We start from the raw sequence: 21,211 nt of genomic DNA on the forward strand, positions 1-21,211 counted from the left end.
TTGCGAAGAAGTCATTGATGCCGCCATCTGCGAACATGCTAGACGCACTGCAGTACCTAGGCAATTTCATTAGGATGCGGTATGCATCATTATACTGCACCCTAATGGTGCCAAAAGCTTTTCTAGTGAAATTTGACCATAATTGACAAGTATACAAATTTTGACAATATGTTTTAAATAGAATCGATTTTACCTCTTTATTACATTTAGAAAATCTGCGTGCTAGCATGTTGCATCTGACGGCAAGCGCTCGTCGCTCACGTTCAATATCCTCATCATCATTTAGGTTTTCTGTGAGAAAGTGTCCCAAGTACTTAAACCGCCCCACACGTTCAACGGGTGTACAATTCAAGTAAACGTTAGGAACCATATCCGGCCCTCGACCTGCCTTAAACACCATCACCTGTGATTTCCCAACATTATACTTCAGACCATGCTCAAGCGCATAACGCTCACAGATTGAGAGCATGCGCCTGAGACCATTGATTGAGGGACTGAGAAGAACCATGTCGTCGGCGTAGCTCAAGTTGTTAACACAAGTACTGCCAATATGACAACCCACCTTCGTTCTACTCAGTTCCTCAATCAGATCATTTATATACAAGTTGAACAAATCTGGTGAGGTAAGCCCACCTTGACGCACTCCGCAGTTTAACCTATATTCGTTAGACAGCGAGTCGCCCCATCGCACACAATTGGTTTGGTTCTCGTACCAGTATCTCAACAAATCAACAACATTTGATGGAACAGAACTATTAGACAGTTTATTCCAAAGTAGTTTATAATTTACAAGATCAAAAGCGCGGCTGAGGTCCAAAAAACATGCGTACACGGAAGTATCTCGAGTTTTATAATAATTTATGACACTTTTTACGCTAAAAATTGCAGAATCTGTTGAGAGCCCGGGACGAAAACCAAACTGAGCGTCGTGTATTACAACATTCTTCGACAATTCTGGGTAAATAAGTCTTTCAAGAATTTTTCCCAGAATTGTGCCCAGTGAAATAGGTCTGTAATTGTTTAAATTCGAAAGTTCACCCGTTTTATTTTTAGGAACTGGCACCACAACAGTTTTCATAAGATAAGGAGGAAGATAAGAAAAGTTTAGACATAAATTATACAAGTCTGCCAAAACGCGAAAAATTTCCGGCCCTGCGTGTATTATATGCTCTAAACTAAGTCCGTCAATGCCTGGGGACTTACCACGTGACATGCCCTTTACCGTCTTAGCGATATCCTTAGCCGTATATTTACACGGGTTTTTACTATTATTTATAACTTTATCACTGGCATTAGTAACCGAGCTTGAGTTTATTATTGGTTCTATTTGAAAATGCTTAGCAAATAAATCAGCAATTTCTTTTGGTTTCTGAACATTATTTATACAAGCGGGTGCAGATGTTTTGCCCTGTAAATTTTTTGTCGACTCCCAGAATTTTATGAAATTTTTATTCTGTTTATGCATTGCTAAGATGTCCATTCTTATCTTCTCCTGGTTGTTTTGACACCATTTTAGTTTGTTTTTAAAAGTCCTTTTACTGTTAACCATATTAATAAATAAGTCCCCAGTCATTGGCTTACCTGCAGCTACCCAATTTTTAAAATTAAATCTCGCTCTCTGGTGCAATTCCCGAACATGATAATTCCAACCAGTTATATTCATCCTCCTAACCTTACGATGACACCCAGAACTTACAATTGCTGCATTCTGTAGTGTTTGAACAATTTTGTCATAGTATTCATTAATTAAAAATAAATGATTTGTACAATTAACCGTATCACAGATCTTACATTGACTAGAATATTTTAATTTAATTAAGTTATCACAGCATTGCTTACTATAAACATTAATTTGATTTAGGTCTCTATTACCCCAAATAACACCACTATTTAATCCCTTGCTACTGCAATGTACCTTACACTGAACAACTTCAATGTCACACTGTACTATAAGCGGTAGGTGATCTGACCAATACACATCGTGTAATACATTTATCGAAGTGATACTAGGAAAAGCCGCTTTAGTCACAACACAATGATCCAGCCAAGATCTCGTATAATAGACATCACTTACGTACGTGTATTCATTGGAGTCTTTACCTAAAATTTCTAGGTCGGCACATAAAAGATCGTGTTCGTTACAAAAGTTCATTAATTGGCGTCCAAATCTCCCATTCGGATCAGCATTAAAATCGCCAAGACAATAGGCCGCCTCAACGTCGCTATCCTCTATTATTGCAGACATTTGTGCCAACGTTGACGTAAAATCTATAAGATTCTCTTCCTTGTCTGTCGGTAAATATACGCTCATCACCAAAAAGTGGCGGTCATCCATAGAGATACGGACCGCAGCTAGCCTATCACTTGTACATTCTACTGAGACAACGCTAGAAAATAATGTCTGCCTCCACAGGATAGCTATTCCTCCATAAGGACGCCCGCGTAGGACGCCCACCGATGTATCCACCGATGATTTAGCAAAGGCACTAAATTTAGAGTCAATTTCATTTACTAAGTTTAAGTCATGTGGAAGAAGCCACGTCTCCTGCAATGCAATAATGTCATTTGTTTTGCATAACGACCGTACTTGATCAAGAGATCGTTTTAATGATCTACAATTAAATGATGCCATTGTTAACTTTTTACCCATATTTTAATTGTTGTTACTACGTTCGGAGTGCATCTTTGCGAAACGTTCACGAAATCGACGAAACACTAATCCTGTGGGCCAGAAATTAGGGTCCAAAAATCTATTCAAACGGTCCGCTGAAACTACCACTTTAAATGAATTAAATGTCGTCTCAACATTCTGTTGCAGAAGTTCCACGGATATGAACTCCTCACCCATATCTTGAATATGCGCTATGATGTCTGCTTCATTTACAGTCTTTTTTGTCCGCGAGACATATACAGACGCCTGGGAAAGCATTACTTGTATTCGTCCTTTATTAGTCAAAGTTCCACGCATGTTAGTTTTGTGTTTACGTTTTTTATATTCTACTAGTTGAAATTCGTTATTTACACCTTGATTGTCCAATTTCTTTGTCATTGGTAATGATTGCGTCGTCACAATATCCCTGTATGTAGGAATTACAACTGAGTCCGTTTCTAGTGAGAGGTTAGATGTAGATAGGTTGTCGTCGGGTTCGCGAAGTCCTGCAGAAGATGCTGCGGACTCCGTCGATTCGGTAATGGTTCGTGGCGCTGGTTGGGATGCTTTACTTGCAGTTTTGTCTCTGATCCGTTTTGTTTTCTGCATATGAACTGTACGCGTCAATTTATTACTATCATTCATGGTCATATCCACATCACGAGGGCGCAACTGAGTCAATTCACTACGTAATGAGGTTTCAAAATGGGTCAATTCGGACTTTGTAATACATTCAGTTCGCATACAATTTATTTCATTTTTAAGAAATGTCAAGTCTTTTAAAAGTCGAGTAACATCGACATAGTCAAATGTAATAGGAGGTAATCGATTGAGATCCCTAGCCACGAATATTGGCTGGTCGTCAGGATCAGTCTCCTTTAAAACCTTTATTATATCTTTTATATTTTTCTTCATTTTGTCATCACCCTTACGCCGTATAATATGTTGACTACAACTCAAAGTAGAATATAATTCTATTTTTGCAGTTTCAACTTCCAGGTCCGTAAAGTTCGAGGCACATATTTGAAGAACGCTCAATTCGTCCAATACATCAATTTTATTTTGAATAAATGTTAAAAGTTCATTTATAATAACTTTACGTTCCGTCATGATTAATATTGCGAATAATACGCAAACAATTCACACAGCATAATGTTATCGCATTGAATACAACGCGCGACAGCGAGCACTCGCTAAACCGGTTCCGCGACGACTGAAAAAGGATCCGCACATACAGATACACGGACGTCCAAGACAGAACTTTTTTAAACTGTTTTTTAACTAGTTTAAATAACAAAAATGACATCAAAAATATCATGAACGTTAAAAATAGTGTTTTTTCTTAATATGTGTGTGTATGTATTATCTTACAAGTGCAATGTATGATACATAAAGACATTTTAAGTTTGAAAAATCAGATGTTTTGCGCGAAGTGACAGTAGTACCACAGACTAATAATAATATACTACGTAGTACCCACCTCAACGCTTCGCTTATGAGGCGTGCAATAAAACGGGAAATATCCAAAAATTTTACTTCAATCACTCCCATACATTTAGTATGAGATATAACTAATGACTATCCCCAACATGGAATATGAAAAATTTTGGTTCTTTTTTTTATAATTTGCAGGAGCTTATAATAATCAAGAAATAGCTTGAAGATGAAACAATGTATTTTAGATATAAGTTTAGTGCCATCTATTTAACGATGCAGGAATTACAAGAAGAAAAACAGGCTACCCCTGTAGATTGCGAATATTATGTGTCACTTGCCGCAGCAAAACTCAAAAGATGGCTCTTCTACAATTAATGAACAAGTGGAAAATGGACATGAAAAGTAAACAAATAATTTTATTAAAAAAACAACGTAGACGCCAGGAAATCCATAATATTATGTACCCACTTAAACATATATCCCAAAATATATTGAAGAAAGAAAGAAAGATCATTTATTTCATTATTTGACTCCACAAAATTGAAATAACACGATTAGCACACAATACAATTAGAATATTATGACAATACAATTCAAACACAGTAAAATTAAAAGATATAAAATTAAGAAGTAGAACCAAAATGGTAGACACTCAGCATAAATTGCAACGCAATTATTATATTTTATTTTTACTCTCCCTGCATTAATAATATAATCCTGCAATAAATAATAATCTAATATTTTACCTAAACCGTATTATTTTCAATTTTTATACCTACATATTTTGTTTAAAAGTTTTTATTTTAATAAAGTAAGTACCTAATATTAATTTTTCAACATTGATTTACTTACATAAAACAAATTGATCGGTAGTTGCCAGTTTTCCGTAGTTCGTCATATTACATTATAAAGTTTAAAACTTTGATATTAAATTCACCTAAAGAGAACCGGTCAACGGTGAAATGCTAACTAGACTGATAACATTTCAAAAGTGCTATTTTAGGTAAACTAAAATGATATCTAAAATCATTGAGTCTAAAATAAGGTTCAAATATTTTAAAATTTCAAATGTCTCTTCATTGTCTACATCTCTACCATTACAAAAGCTAATTATAACTCAACCTATGAAATTGTGATTATATTGTGTTAAAAAAATACGATTAAAAAAGCGCTTGTGTGCCGAGTACACGTGTCAGAAGTGAAATTTCTTTGGCAAGTCGCAAATTTCAAAGATACCATAATTATCGCCTTATTATATTCCTATAGTACCTTAAAATATAGTACCTACATGTATTTTATAATGATAACTAGCTTTCCGCACGCGGCTTCACCCTCGTTTTCAAAGAAAAACCAGCATAGTTCCCGTTCCCGTGGGATTTCCGGGATAAAACCTATCCTATGTGTTAATCCAAATTACCTACTAATAATATGTGTGCTAAATTTTATTGTATTCGGTTCAGTAGTATTTACGTGAAAGAGTAACAACAAACACACACACACACACACAACCTCGAAAAATTTCGCATTTATAATAATATTAGTAAGATATTATGTATTGCTTAATAATACAAATATTAAAAAGCATAATCATTCACCAAATCACCACCTAAATTTCCTGGGAACCAATCAAGTTATTATCGTGAAGTTAGTTATAGCAAGCAACTAATTTCAGCAAATATGGCTGCTTCGCTCAAACAATGTGACCCAATATTATATCATCATCATATATTAGAACATTCTCGACATATTGCATAGAAATTTAGATGAATTCTTGATAAATATAATTACTGCATAGACCAAATGAAGTTTGACTTGCCGGTTGGCTTGGTTGGTAGTGGCCCTGCCTTCCAAGACAGAGGTTGTGGGTTCGATTCCCATCCCAGGGCAAATATTTATGTGATTAACATAGATGCTTGCTCTGTGTCTGGGTTTTAATTATCTGTATTTGTATTTATTTAAAATTATATAAGTATGTTTATCAGCCATCTGGTTTCCATAACACAAGCGAAAGCTTAGTATGGGATCAGATCGTGCCCTGTGTGAAAATTGTCGTGAAATATTTATCTATTCTTGTAGATAGTCCTATGATATATTTTTCACTAAATTGTTTATTGGTAAATGGTAAGTAGATTATCGGACTTACTGGTGATTCTACGCTCATAAGTAAAGCACTGTACCAAAGAGTCAGTATAGGCTCTAGTATTACCTCTTATCTATATATTTTATGATACATTTTACTGTATACGAGTAAAACCAAGAATTCAGCTTGTAATACATACAGTGTTTTGTTGCTTCACCTGCCTTCTACCATAAAACTTACGTCACAAGTTTATTACGGTATTTTCCATACAGATAATGTTTATTCCACTTTTACAACCGGCTAAAATTGATTTTTAGGGCGGGTAGTCGTAAATATGCGCTGTAAACCTTCACAACACTAACTCGTAAAGCTAGCAATAGTGATGTTCGCGGTTATCGATAAATTTCATATCGAAATTTTTGTTGTAGTTATTGTAATCGTAGAAATATATTATGTGTTCTGTTTTCCCTCCATAACGATTAATCCGATTATCAAGGAACATTTATTGACAGTTAGATGATATTATAAGAATACTAGCGGACCGCCCCGGCTTCGCCCGTGGTACATATGAAAAATAGATGTTGGCCGATTCTCAGACTTACCCGATATGCACAGAAAATTTCATGAGAATCGGTCCACCCGTTTCGGAGGAGTATGCAGACTAACATTGTGACACGAGAATTTTATATATAAGATTATCACTTGCTTGCTTAAATTTTGACTAACAGGTCACCCCGGCTTCGCTACGATAAAACTATAAAACTGTTTATATCAGGAATGACTTTAAACCGTTGACATTTTCTCCCTGGCGCTGGTGAAACTACTTCGTCTATTTACAAAACTATAGTGACCTATCACTCTTGACTCTTCGATATCTACTAGAAAAACTAATAAAGCTTTAAAATGGGTAAAGTCACAGTCGACAGCTAGTATTTAAATTATATTTAGGCAAATTGACCAAAGTTACGACGGAATTTGTCAGTAGATATAGTGCCCTAGGGGCCTTTGAATAATATGGCATGTTGCTTAAATAAAATAAATCTGCAAGAAAATAATTTATTACGGTGATTTTTCTTTAATAAAGTTTAAGAAACATTTGACAATTCTTGTTTATATAACTCTGTATGTTGGTTCGTCGTTCTCTACCTAGCGAATGGACCGATTTCAATGAGGTTTATATACATTAATTAATAAAATCCGGTAACAACAATGTTAAAATTATGTACCTAGTCTTTCTCTACATAAATATTAAAAAGCTTTACCAGGATTAGTCGATTGTTACACGATCTAATCACCATATAAGTACTTATATGCCTGTATTTCGTTCTATAAACATCACTGTTTTAATTGCAACACCTATAACATCCTAAATCCTAAACACTAAGTATAAATCAATACTCTTATCTCATAACAGAACGCTAAAAAATCTAGCACATTCAACGCCTACATCTAGATTGTGATTTGACTGTGAGACTGTATTTACTAAGTCCTAACAGTTTAATCTGCGTTCAAGCGAAAATGCACCGTATTGCAATAACACCGCCTCGACTCTCCTGAATGATGTAACGATAGATCTAATTGATAGCTGCGATGGAAATCCAATGTGATAAGGTCGAAAATCCGTTGAACAAGGATGTATAATTAAGGGATAGATGCAGCACTTGCAGTGGGGTGGCACAGCCTTCTGAATTTTGTATTCAGTATTTCAGTTCAGTTCTCGCGCAGACGTTGGAGCGGACGGACGTGCCGCTCGTGTCGCGATTAATTTGTTTTTTCGAACATTTGGTAAGTATTATTTTATATTACTGTTAAACTATGCTCTTTTAAATTTAAGAAAAAATATAAAATATGTATGAATTGGTAGAGATAAGAATAAAGTTAATAAAAGGAACCTACCGCTTTGTTTTATGGGCAAAGTTAAGTAATTAATCCGGTACAAGGTTTATTTTAGCACTTTTTAAATTGTGCGTTTCATAATTTCACTTTTAAAAGCTTTTGAAGGGGAATGTAAAATGAGCGGTAGATTAATGGATGGTTGAATTTTTTGTACGAATTACGACTCCGTTAAGTAAATTATCCATTATTTTATTTATACTAGCTTTAAACCGCGGTTTTACTCGCTTCGCAGGGTAAAAATATACGTGAACGGTGAAACACATTTATTTATTCAACTAGGCCACTTATAGACGCTTTTGAGTCGTCATATCGCATTGAATATGTTTGCTACCGGTTGGGAAAGCAGTTTATTCAGAGTAGAGTCGGCAGTTCGTAGCATTAAGTTGCTGTTGTTGCAGTATAACTTGATGGATTATCGCTCATCATTTTTATAAGGATAGTAGAGTTGGACACATTACAAAAAAATAGGTCAGATTATTAACCTTACCTATTAATTATATGCCTTTGTCTATCGCAATAAAATAAGTAATAAAAAAACTACTGGGCAGTTTTTTTACTGTATTAAGTATTAACATAACATTATCTTTGAAATGTTGTTACAGGATCTTTTTTAAATCGGTAATTAATCATCTATTTTTTACCTTAGATAAACCCGAAACAAAAATATAATCTGTGTTATTCGGTAGACTTTTTAAATTCAATTTTTTTTAATCATTTTTTTTTTAATTTTGTAAAATAGAAATCTTTCTTCTTTATAATATAAGTAGGTATAAATGAAGATAAGAAACACTTCTTTAGTACCTGCAGGAAGGTGGGATTTGATCTTTGATAAAAAAGCTCTTAAATCCTTACTTAAGAGAGCTTTTTTCCTGTGCTTTAACAGGAAAGTCCCACTTTAAGATAAAAAAAATCAATAATTGTATAAAGGAAGGATGGGATAAAACGAAATAATTATACATGTGCAAATATACAAATACAAATACCTACATGTACAAATACCTGTTGACGAATTTTCAATTACGGCTCATAATTGCTTGCAGCAATCAGATACCTGTGATTGTAACTCAATTGAGAGAGTCTCTGAGATTAAATATCTGGGAGTAATAATAGATTCGACACTGCGTTGGAGTAGTCACATTCAAATGGTCTCAACTAGACTTAGAAAAGTCATGTACCCTATTAGAAAACTCAGACTAGTGAGTGATACTAAATTATTAAAAATCGTTTATTACTCTCTAGGTCAATCGCTAATCACGTATTGTATTACAGTATGGGGCAACACACACAAAACAAAACTACTTCCACTCGAAAGAACGCAAAGAGCCTTGTTGAAAGTTATGTTGTATAAGCCCTACTATTACTCCACCTCTTCCTTGTATAATGATTGCCAACTCTTATCTGTGCGCAAACTTTTTATTTTCAATGCAATGTTAAAAAAACACAAAACAATTACATTTGATCCTAATATATTGTTGCATCGGAGGAATTATATTGTCTGCATGACTGCAGCAGTAAGAACGGATTTGGCCAAACGTCACTTTAATGTTGGTAGCTCATTTTTATATAACAAAATAAATAAGTCTCTCAATATTTACTCTCTAACCTGTAATAAAATAAAACCGATTTTAAAGGAATATCTATTAAAACTATCATATGAGGACACTGAAGCTCTATTATTGTAAAGATCATAAAAAAAACACACACACACACACACTCTACACAAACGTATACACACATTCACACACCCATACATACTCTCTTATATACTCATGTTTATTGTAATGTAATGTAATTTTATCTCCAATGTAATGAAATTATAATATATACTGTAATTTTAATTTTAATTTTGATTTTAATATTAATTTTAATATTAATTTTAATATTTAATTTTAGAAATAACATAGTCATTTCTAGTTAATTTGAGGGGTGGGCGCAGGTGTCTGTAGCACAGTTTTTACTAACACAGATACCGGAGTTCCTCCTATTTTTATTGTATAATTTTTCAAATAAGTTTATGATATTAACTTTATGTGTAACTTTATGTGTTATTTTGCTGAATAAATAAATAAATATGTTGATGTACTTGCTATGCAATATAGCTGAAACATTTTGTATGAATTTTTATGCGAAATTTGTTGAGGATGGATGTATGTTTGTTTCTAACTCTTTCTCGGGAAACCCACGGAACTGATTTTGATAATACTTGCCAATGATGTAGCTTATATACTGGAATAACACATGAGCTATAGAAATACTCGATTCTTCCCGCTGATTCGTCCGCGGGTTACATATGTGGGTGAATCCGCGCGGCACAGCTAGTATATAATATTAATATTTAAAACACTTTTTTTCAAACAAAAATGGGACAAGTAGCTAATAAACAAACTAATATTTAAAAAATATATATAATTATTTATAAAAACATGTACTTATGTACCTATGTTTAATATTTATAAAAAAAATCCACGTGCAAAACGATTAAAAATCATCTCAACTGTAAGCAATTCTTGACAAACGAAAAAACTATATAGGTCATGAGATATTCGAAACCTAGATTCAGGTCGGGTCACGGAACAATCCAACTTGTAACTTAAATGCTACACTTTACTTGATTATCGCTTATTGCAAGTTATGACCTAAGTGTGCTAAGTTGGAGTAATTAAAACTTACGCTAATATTCAAAATAAGTGAAATACTAAGTTGAAGTAATTATAACTCGAGCAATCATAGACTAGAAAGTAGAAACTGATAATAACTTGTTTCAAACTTTTGATATGAATGCGTAAGTTTGTATGGATGTGTATTGTGTCAGAACGGCTCAACAGATTAAGATGGAATGCGATACATAAAATTATGTATATGGATTGTTTTCTTAAGTTTCTATGTCCTTTCGTGAGCCTCTCTTTTTATTTCTCTCCATATTTTTCGGGTAAAACTAACCGAAACTGTTTAATTAGTTTTAGTACAAAGTTTACACGTGTGTTTTCCCTAAATTGTTCTCCTTCTCCTTTATTACCAACCTTTTATTTAGAAAATTCTCACACCTAGTCTGTATATAGTTAAAAATGTGTTAAATATACATATTATATCTTCAAAAATGTGTTAAACTTTAGTTTTAAGTTTAAAACTATAGTTTAACACATTTTTGAAGATATATCATATTTATTCTTCATATTTTTTATGAATATTCTATACATAGTGATATATCTGCAACATTATTATTTTATATTTTTTCTACCGTAGAAACAAACATAAGAAATCGACTTATATTATTGGTCCAGTGCCCGTATATTATCTCTAACAGCATCCGCGAAGATCATTGTGACAATGAAATAATGAGTGCAACTGAGAGGCGCAATATACAGCGGTTGTATCATTGTCGGGAATTATTTTGTGAAACTCAAAATTGAGCTCATATCTATACTAATCTATAGTTACTAATATTATAAAGCTGAAGAGTTTGTTTGAACGCGCTAATCTCAGAAACTACTGGTCCGATTTGGAAAAAAATCGGTGTTAGATAGCCCATTTATTGAGGAAGGCTATCGAGTATAATATATCATCACGCTAAGAACAACAGGAGCGGAGCAATGCGGGTGAAACCGCGGAGCACAGCTAGTATTACATATAGTTTTTTTACAATAATAAATACATTTTACAATTTATTTATTTATTTATTTATTTATTAGACACACCAATAATGACTCAATTAATACAATTTACAGAAATACATTAATAATTATTTCATAAACTGAATTGGCCATAAAGCAGGCGTATACAACAATTATAAAAAAAATGTCTAAAAATTTTTCAGTTTTAAAAGTCTAAAAATACATAACCAAATTTATCATCCATTGACGAAAAAAATAAACATAAAATTCATCACATAATTAATAATTTATCAAGAATACATAAAATTAATACTACAATGATAACATGATTAAAATTTTGAAATTTTAAACATCCATGAAATAAAAAATATATAAAAAATTCAATTAAAACATGGCTAAAAATTACAATAATGTACAATTTACAATAATGTAATATTCAAACTCAAATGTTTCTTCCAAATATATACATTTTGGTTAGTAATGCAAGTAGTCAAACTTGATTGTTTCTTTTAACTCTACATTAGTACATATTTATTTTAGAAGCGTTTTTGAATCGTCATTTTTACTTAAAACTTAAATTAGTTGGGTACCTATACAGAAAGCTAGAAAGTAGCTGGATCGATATTTCTGAATTTTAAATGTCGAAAAATATTGGAAAATATATAAGTGTTTCACGCAAAACAGTTAGAATATGATGAATATAAAATTCAAGTGTTACCTAGATTCATTTAAGATTACTTTCTACTTGTTGTTCAAATACCACGCATGTCAAATCACAAACTGTTAAAAGTGTATATTTAAATTATTTGTTTTATAAGTAATATATTCACTCGAAAAAATAATAACCTTAATCTTCTTATCTTATATATAAAAATGAATCGCAAAATGTGTTGGTAACTCGAGAACGGCTGAACCGATTTCGATAATTCTTTTTTTATTATATTCCTTGAAGTACGAGGATGGTTTTTATGTAGAGAAAACGTAAATATGTACCACGGGCGAAGCCGGGGCGGTCCGCTAGTCTTATATATAAAAATGAATCGCAAAATGTGTTGGTAAGCGCATAACTCGAGAACAGCTGAACCGATTTCGATAATTCTTTTTTTATTATATTCCTTGAAGTACGAGGATGGTTCTTATGTAGAGAAAACGTAAATATGTACCACGGGCGAAGCCGGGGCGGACCGCTAGTCTTATATATAAAAATGAATCGCAAAATGTGTTGGTAAGCGCATAACTCGAGAACGGCTGAACCGATTTCGTTAATTCTTTTTTTATTATATTCCTTGAAGTACGAGGATGGTCTTATGTAGAGAAAACGTAAACATGTACCACGGGCGAAGCCGGGGCGGACCGCTAGTAATATATAATTTTATTATGAAACTTCAAGCGTATTTACCAAGAGAATTAAATTGTAAGCCTGCGGTGAACCAACTTCTAACCAAAATGTCGACTGGCAAGCGGTTCCAACTATTAATCTTTAGGATTATCCGACTTGTTACAGTATATAGGCTAAGTGCAAGCAAACACAGGTGTACTGTATAGTGTGAAGCTTCACAATGATGGGACTGACCTATATACTTAAAAGGGGTACGTTTTTTAATCAACATTTTTCATTAATTATCTCGATAAGTACCATCTAACTTACATGCTTCTTTTTCAAGATTCGAGTTAAAATTCTAACATAACAAAAAATCGAGTTTCCTGAGATTCTCGTTGAAACAAAGACAAACTCTTCAGCTTCATAGTATTATAATTGTTGGTTAACATAAAATATAAGTATTACTAAATAATATAAGGTTTCTAATTAGATAAAACCCAATATTTCTAATTATAGACAAAACAATCTAATGAAATAAGACATAGGATTCGGCCCTTGGGGCCTCAAAATGGTAACAGCCACCTCAGTCTATTATATTTATAAATAGCTATTTACAATAGTAATAAATCTATTTGGGTCACTTCAAAATCTATTATTTATCACCCATAAAAGCGGCTTTCATTGATATCAGATAATATCTTTCTTCAATACAATAACATTTATTATTAAAAATGTATTATTTCTTTCGTTTTTAACGTAAAAAATATTGGCTTTCCAATGCTCTGCCATAAAAAAAGAAAATAGCTTTTATTCTTTCACGAATTTAAACTTCAAATTCATTTATTTACGCACAATATGTAAAGTAATTATACTTATACTACTAATACTACTAACTTAGTTAATTTACTTACCACGTTGATACAAGATTAACAATAAATTCCTAATCTCTTTATAAAAAAACTCCACGTTATCACTTATCCGCCCCAAAATATATTTAAACGCTTCACTTTCTCACTTCCAAGCAATTTATTTATAATTATTTACCTTTTCCACATAAGAAAGATAAATGCCGGTATCATTACAAGAATCCTATTCTCGGAGCGTTCGCAAAGCAATCTATTCTGTACGAGTTTTCTTACCGAATATTTTCTTTTACCTTAATAATAAACGTCTTGGTTGTGTGCGAATTTGTCACTTATTGCTGGAGCGGAAGGTGCAAAGTCGCTTCCATCTGTTATTATGTTAGTGCCAGGGCCGGATTCAGTAGGTTTAGTAACCAAATTTGCTGAAATGGAGTATAAATAATAATTTAATGTGTAAAATTACTAATTATACTTAAATAAAGAACTTTAGTAATTAACTAGCTTCCGCCCGCGACTCCGTCCGCGCGGATGTCGGTCTTCGCGTGGATGGTTTATTTCTCCATTTTGAGTAACTCTGACAATGACATATTATAAATATCTATTGGACCCAAATACGGCCAGGCCTATAATAATACGCAACGTGTGTTCGCGGTTCTACAGAACAACGTCTATGGATAAAACTGAAAAATTAAGATTAATTTTTTTTTACGTATTTTTCCAGGATAAAAAGTATCCTATTTTACGCCCAGGATAATAAGGTATAATTATACCAAGTTTCATCGAAATCGAACCGTTAGTTTTTACGTGATGCCTGAACATACAGACAGACAGACAGACAGACAGACAGACAGACAAAAATTTTTTTAATCACATATTTGGGTTTGGTATCGATCCAGTAACACCCCCTGCTATTTATTTTTTCAATATTTTCAATGTACAGAATTGACCCTTCTACAGATTTATTATATGTATAGAAAAATAAATGTATTTTGTCGATTGTTAGATAGTTTTGTAGTAGCTTAACATGTCTACGAACTGAAACCCTACTCATAGGTCCAATACCACCATTCCAATATCCATAACCATACATTCCGACTCATAGGTCATAATTTTTTTATTTTAATCAATCAGATTTTCTGTTTTGTTACATACAATACGAAAACCAATATTGTATTTACTATTAAAGCCGATATTAAACAATATACAACAGAATTCAATTAAAAGTCTCAGTAAATTCTCGTCATAATATCAAACGACGACCTTGCCGATATAAATTTCAAGAGACTCATTAAAATCTTTGATTATAACTGCCTCTTTCATTATTTTATCTTACTCGCGTGGCTATAAATCAAGTCGATAATTTAACTTAATTAAAATATTTTTCTAGCTTATTCAAATGATGAATATATTTTTAAATGGAATATTTTAAACATAACGTTATGTTCACACTATTGTGATGACATTATGAAGCATATTATATACAGTGATAAATCTCAAAAAAAAGACAAAATATAGGTATGTATCATTGATACGTGCCGGCTTAACTTAAAAATGCAAGAAGACTCTACCTATAAATTTTCGTATATAAATAAAACACATAATTCCTACAAAAGCACCAACCATTCCGTATTAATAAATCTATTATTTCGTATTAATAAATCTATGATTATGAATGATAATCATCATTCAGAAATTAAAAAAACTGACTTGTCTACCCGTAGGCTCGCACACTGTCACATTTAATTGTTTATTTATTTAAGTTTATTTATTTTTCTGCCCTCTAGAGGCTTTGGCAGAATATCAGCGTCGGGGTTTTTCAATCCCGACATTCATGCTGAGCCAAGGCCTGTTTGTAGAACACTGTGCACATTAAATGTATCCGTTTCTTTTAATATACCGTATGTTTTGTTTCTGTTAATTGATTTTATGTTTTGTGTTTATATTATGTACCTATATTTTTTGTGTTCTATGAATAAACGAGTTATCTATCTATCTATCTATCTATTTTCAAAACATCACAAAAATGTATGTATTGAATAAATCGTTTAGTATCAGTTATATGATTTACAAGTATTTGTAATTGTCTCTTGATAAATCTTTAAAATTTAAATATTCTCGGGTAAAAACAAATAGTTCACATGATATTTTCTCAGCTCTACCAGAAAAAGGCTACTCACTACAAATCCGGCCCTGTCACCACAAACATATAAAGAAAAATCGGATAATGAGAAAGCGGTATCCAGTTATTGTTGGAGCCACCATTATACCACTGTATCGAGATGAAATGATGCGTTAACAGTTTCTTGTAACACTGAATATATTTTACGTGGGTCGGGTAGGAAATGGGCAAGAGAATCGTGTATTAGCTATACTGTATAGAATTATGAGTCTGTACAATAATTATTATCTGTCACCTGAATTAAATGTAATAAATTATATTATCTGTGGCTATATAGACATAGATTGAATATTATAGATTGTAAAGTTTTTATTTTTTTATTTTTTTTCAAATATTTTTATTCATGAATATAGGTACAATTCAGAAAAGTTTTAACAGTTGTTGTTCGTTTGTAAGCGCTAATATCAGGAACTAAATAACTGTATGTTTGCGTCGATAACCAACAAGGTAACTTTGCTCTTAGTCAGTATTTACAGAAGAATAATTGTCTTATATAAGTAATGTAAATAATACCATCGTAATAGCCAAACCTAAATGTTCTTTAAAAGCTCAAATTTCTTATCTGGGGGCACGGTAGTGCCCCCGCCAAGACAAGCCAAGCGAGGCGCACGGGCACTACCTACCTTTTCTCGAAGCGCTTCGACGTTTTTTTGAACCCTCATAACTTGGGTTTGGATTATGCTAGATCAACAAAATTTTCGGGATATATTGTCAATAGCGGACTTATTGAACATATTAAGTTTTAATTACATTAGCTTTTATACTTCAGATTTTATTTATATCTAAAAAACGCTAATTTCGTCACTGACTCACTGATGATCATCAAAATTCTTAAGGTATTTCCTAATGTCCTAGAAAGCTGAAATTTTGTATGTAAGCTAGTATTAGCACACAAACACCAAAAAAATTATAAAACTTGTAACTTTCATCCCCCAACCCCTTAAACTAGGGGATGGGAGTTTGTATGAGACCTGTAATTTTAAATTAAATTTTGATGACGCTAGAGGTCTAATCTAATAATCTAAAACTTGGTTCCCCTAGATATATATATATATGTATAGGTACTCCTTGTTAAAAAAAATTGTTACAAACAACCTACAAAAAGAAATGAAATCCCACCAAAAACATTTTCATGTAAAATGTTGCCAAGACGAGCCCATATGACTCGCACTGTCAAAAAGTTATCAGATCTCATGTAGAGCCAAGCTTCTAACACTACACGCCCTAACTCTACAAGGCCTAACTTCACAAACTCTACACCTTAGTCAAAATATGTGGCTTGGCCGTTCGTTACTACAAGAACTATTGTATAACACAAAAGTAATGAACAGTGAATTAATTTTTCACCTTACGCCGATGTGAATGTAGCGAAATGGCCAAGCCACATATTTTGACTAACGTGTAGAGTTTGTGAAGTTAGGCCTTGTAGAGTTAGGGCGTGTAGTGTTAGAAGCTTGGCTCTACATGAGATCTGATAACTTTTTGACAGTGCGAGTCATATGGGCTCGTCTTGGCAACATTTTACATGAAAATGTTTTTGGTGGGATATGTATATACTGTACTAAAAACGTAGGTATACAAACCTACTTATACAGAGAAAGATGTATAAAATGAGTAAGATGGGTGCTATTATGAATTCAATATTAACTTGCTGACATCGACTTGTGACGTCAGTAACAGCTGGCCCGTAAATACGCGAAAATTTATGAAGATACATACTTTATCCGATGGCGTCACTTATTATTCGTCTTGTAGCAAAATATGTAATAAATTACGCATCTTGTATCACTGTAGCCCTTTTTACGAGTTTATTTATGACGTATATTATTACATAATTATTAACTATCTACATGCGAGATTTCATCGAAATCGTTTCAATAGTTTAGCCGAGTGAAATAAATTACAATTTGCAATTGATACAGAGATTTTCGTATACATTTTTTATACATAAAAACTGATATTACTTCACTATGATTAATTCTAAAACTAAATAAACAACCAGAACTTAAAATCAGTTATTTCCGTTTAGAAGCTACAATACAATAGTGAAAAATAAAAAACATTTTTGTCAGGTTTAAAAAATAACGTAAAAACGTCGTTCAAATAACTCAGAATTTAAGGCAGTATTTATGTTGTCAGTTATCAGTACAGTCTGCATAAAAGTGCTCATTTGGTTTTCATAGAACTTTTCAAATGGCTGTAAGACTGCAATAGTTGTGACTAGCGGAGCGATTTTATTAACTTTGAAAGAAAACAATTATTGATTGCCTGCTATCCACGGTAAATAAACAAAAATATCTAAAACCGGCTACTCACCTACCTGCAGTAAGGGCAATATTGGAATTGGCTCCTTAATTGTGATGTGTATATGCAAGCAGGGGCAATTGAGAACAGCTGAAATTGCTCCGACCGCCGGCCACCGTGCAACTGAAAGTGTTTCCAATATTGCCCCTGCGGAAGTTACGTGAGTAGCCGGCTTTAAGAAAGCAATGAATTTTAAGTACAAAGACTAATTCAAATTATAAAAAAGCACAAATATTTTCTGTAATCGTGCAAAATAAACAGTTTACAGAATAATTAAAATAATTATTTTAATCAAACTTTGCACTCTGCAAACGTTGCGTTTAGCTTCTCGGAACAGTATTGCTAGCGTGAACTTTTAAAAGCTTTTAGCTATACTAATATCTAGCTAGCTTCAAAAGACCTAGAATTGTAAGTAATTCCTAAAGCTATAATAAAATGGTCACTTCATACAATATCTAATACCTAATTAATAATTTTGTCATATATCTAGTCTACTTTATTTTTAAAAGGGAAGGTTTGATTGATTGCAAGCTTTTTAGATTATTTGAAAAATAAATTGGAGCTTTATATTTGTTGGTTATTTAATTACCCTCCTGATTTAACTAAAGATAAATAATAGTTGTAGTATCCTGAAGTTCCTGTAGTTGCCTGTAGTTGTAGGTAAATTATATTAAATAATGATTTTTCGGTATTTTGACGATTCAAAAGCGCTTGTAACGAAGTATTTGAATAAATATTTGAGTTCAAGTTCGTTTAAACAAATACTCAACAAACAATAAATCAACCTCAACTTATACCCGCGTCTCTCATCACACACAAAAATTGGCGCGAACGTAAAAATGGCGCGAACATTTTTTCGTTCACAGCCGGACGTTGAAAGCGATGCGAAAGCTTTTTGCCAGTTCGTGATAACGGAATTACGTTGAATTTTAACAGACAAAGCCGCGTGCTGGGGACAGATAATAAAAGGTGTCACTGAACCTGACAGCGTGGCCCCAATTTTGTTCCTTTTTGACGGGTTTAAAGGCCGCTTTTTCGGTTTGCTAAGCACGTTTTTCATGCGTTGTTTGGTGCTTATGGTTAAATATTGTAATCGTTTTCATATCTATCGTAATATAGACCGGGAGATATTGACACAAAATTTCGAGTCATTTGTAACAGGATGGCGGTTCTACAGGGGTCTTAGTACGCAATGACAAAAAGAAAAATGATGGTGTGAACGCTGGTACCGGCGGCTTAGTCGCGTGGGCGTTAGTCGAACTCGTCGGAAAAATAGCGAAAGTCAAACGATTAACAATTCTATCTTATTCAATATCAATCGCTTAAGATTGCGTTTTAATTTTTTAAATAACACCGTGTTCATCACAAATCTATAGATAATAATATAAATACATATATACTTTTTGTTGTATATAAACAATTCAACAACATTTAATAGACGCTGAAGTAAGAATTAACAACTATTAATCTCATTTCAACGTCTCACAACAAAACGTTTCAATATTGTTAAATTGAAATAGACCACAGTTAAGTAGCAGCCAGCTTCCCCTTTAATTACAAGCTGAGCTTAATTAAAATATTCCAAAGTTTCCGAGACGCAGACTTTAAGCCAATATCAATTTAAGACCTCTGAACTATTCTAAACCGACTTCAAAAAGGTTTTATGTTGCTTTCCTAAGCATTTATTTTAAATATAAATTCTGGTAATCGTTTGTGACGTCATACTTCAGAGGTCACAAATATTATTTTCATTATTATTTAGGCACTTCTGGGAAAAATATAACATTCAAATATAAAAATTGCGAAGAGCCTACCGTCCATTGGGACGAATGCCTCGAAGCAAAACAGGTAACGGAAAATTTGGACACTTTTTTTTCAGAAATTACAAAAAATGATTACGTGCTTTATATAATTATATCGGTGTATTTATAATATCGGTGGTGAGAAATTTAACAAATCGTTACTTAGTATTACGCAAGCTAGAATGTTTTTAAACAGTATTTCAGTAAATATATTTATGAAAATTATCTGTTTGATTGTACAATACTGACAATTTGCACAACATATTACGTTATTTTAGATATTAGAATTTTTTTGAAAGCTCTAAAATAACTAGCCCGATTTCTTTTATTTTAATTCACGCACCGAAAGGGTCATTCTTTTCTAGCCTATCGACATTCATATAGATATTTTTTATCAAATTTACACGTTCCTTATACGCAAGTTAAACCAAAGCCTCCTAATCCACGAACAAAAAAAAACAATTCTCGACAGAAAACCCAAAACGAAAAAGATATTTGTTTAACTCCCCAGTGAACATTATCGGAAGACAAATCGATATCGCTTGCAGCAGACATCATAATGGATAGCTCTTTCATTACTCTCTATAAAACGAGTGTGTAACAAAAAATCGTATAAAACATGTCTAGATAATGTTTTTTATCTGTAGGAATGTAGTCTGTAGCATTTTTATGGTGTGCACGTGAAAAATGTCAAGTGAAAAGTTGAACGACCCCTAAAAGTTTCGAGTTCGAAATATATTTCATTGATAAATGAAGGAAAATATACCTACGACAAAAAATAGGTTATTCAGCTTCTCACTACGTATATGGATATGTAGGGAGAAGCGAGAAATTTATGGAAATTTGAAGCAAAATTTTACAATCAAAAGAACTCATTATTATTGAATCTCAATAAACACTTAGTGAAATATTATGTTGTTAAATAAGTAACTTTTAAACGAACATACTTACCTAAATATATTACCCACATACTTAATTTTAAAATATAAATAAAAATTAAAATAGCAAATAATTGTCGCACTAAAAAACGTTTTAAAGAAAATACAGCAAGGAATGCAGAAGAAGTTA

At 32.7% G+C, this 21,211-nt stretch overlaps 2 protein-coding genes across 2 annotated transcripts in view; one reads left to right on the forward strand and one right to left on the reverse strand.

Annotated features, from left to right (window-relative positions):
- Positions 1-2,653: 2,653 nt before the first annotated feature.
- LOC149899370 (uncharacterized) lies at positions 2,654-3,850 on the reverse strand. The gene has a single exon (XM_090114652.1). The coding sequence runs from the start codon at positions 3,758-3,760 to the stop codon at positions 2,654-2,656; it is 1,107 nt and encodes a 368-aa protein (XP_089970778.1). The 5' UTR covers positions 3,761-3,850.
- Positions 3,851-7,857: 4,007 nt separating this feature from the next.
- Positions 7,858-21,211, forward strand: part of LOC149899371 (uncharacterized protein CG3556) — a 91,375-nt gene continuing 78,021 nt past the window's right edge. The window contains exon 1 of the mRNA XM_090114541.1: positions 7,858-7,952. The gene's annotated coding sequence lies outside the window, so the exon portion shown is untranslated. The remainder of the gene's footprint in view (positions 7,953-21,211) is intronic.

This window comes from Colias eurytheme, chromosome 21 (assembly GCF_061535395.1).
Source record: "Colias eurytheme isolate Ceu_HAF_F1 chromosome 21, ilColEury1 Martin Lab GWU primary, whole genome shotgun sequence".
Taxonomy (NCBI): Eukaryota; Metazoa; Arthropoda; class Insecta; order Lepidoptera; family Pieridae; genus Colias; species Colias eurytheme.

Excerpts from the sequence above, each read along its gene's own strand:
- LOC149899370 (XM_090114652.1), bottom strand. The coding sequence starts at position 3,760 with ATGACGGAACGTAAAGTTATTATAAATGAACTTTTAACATTTATTCAA.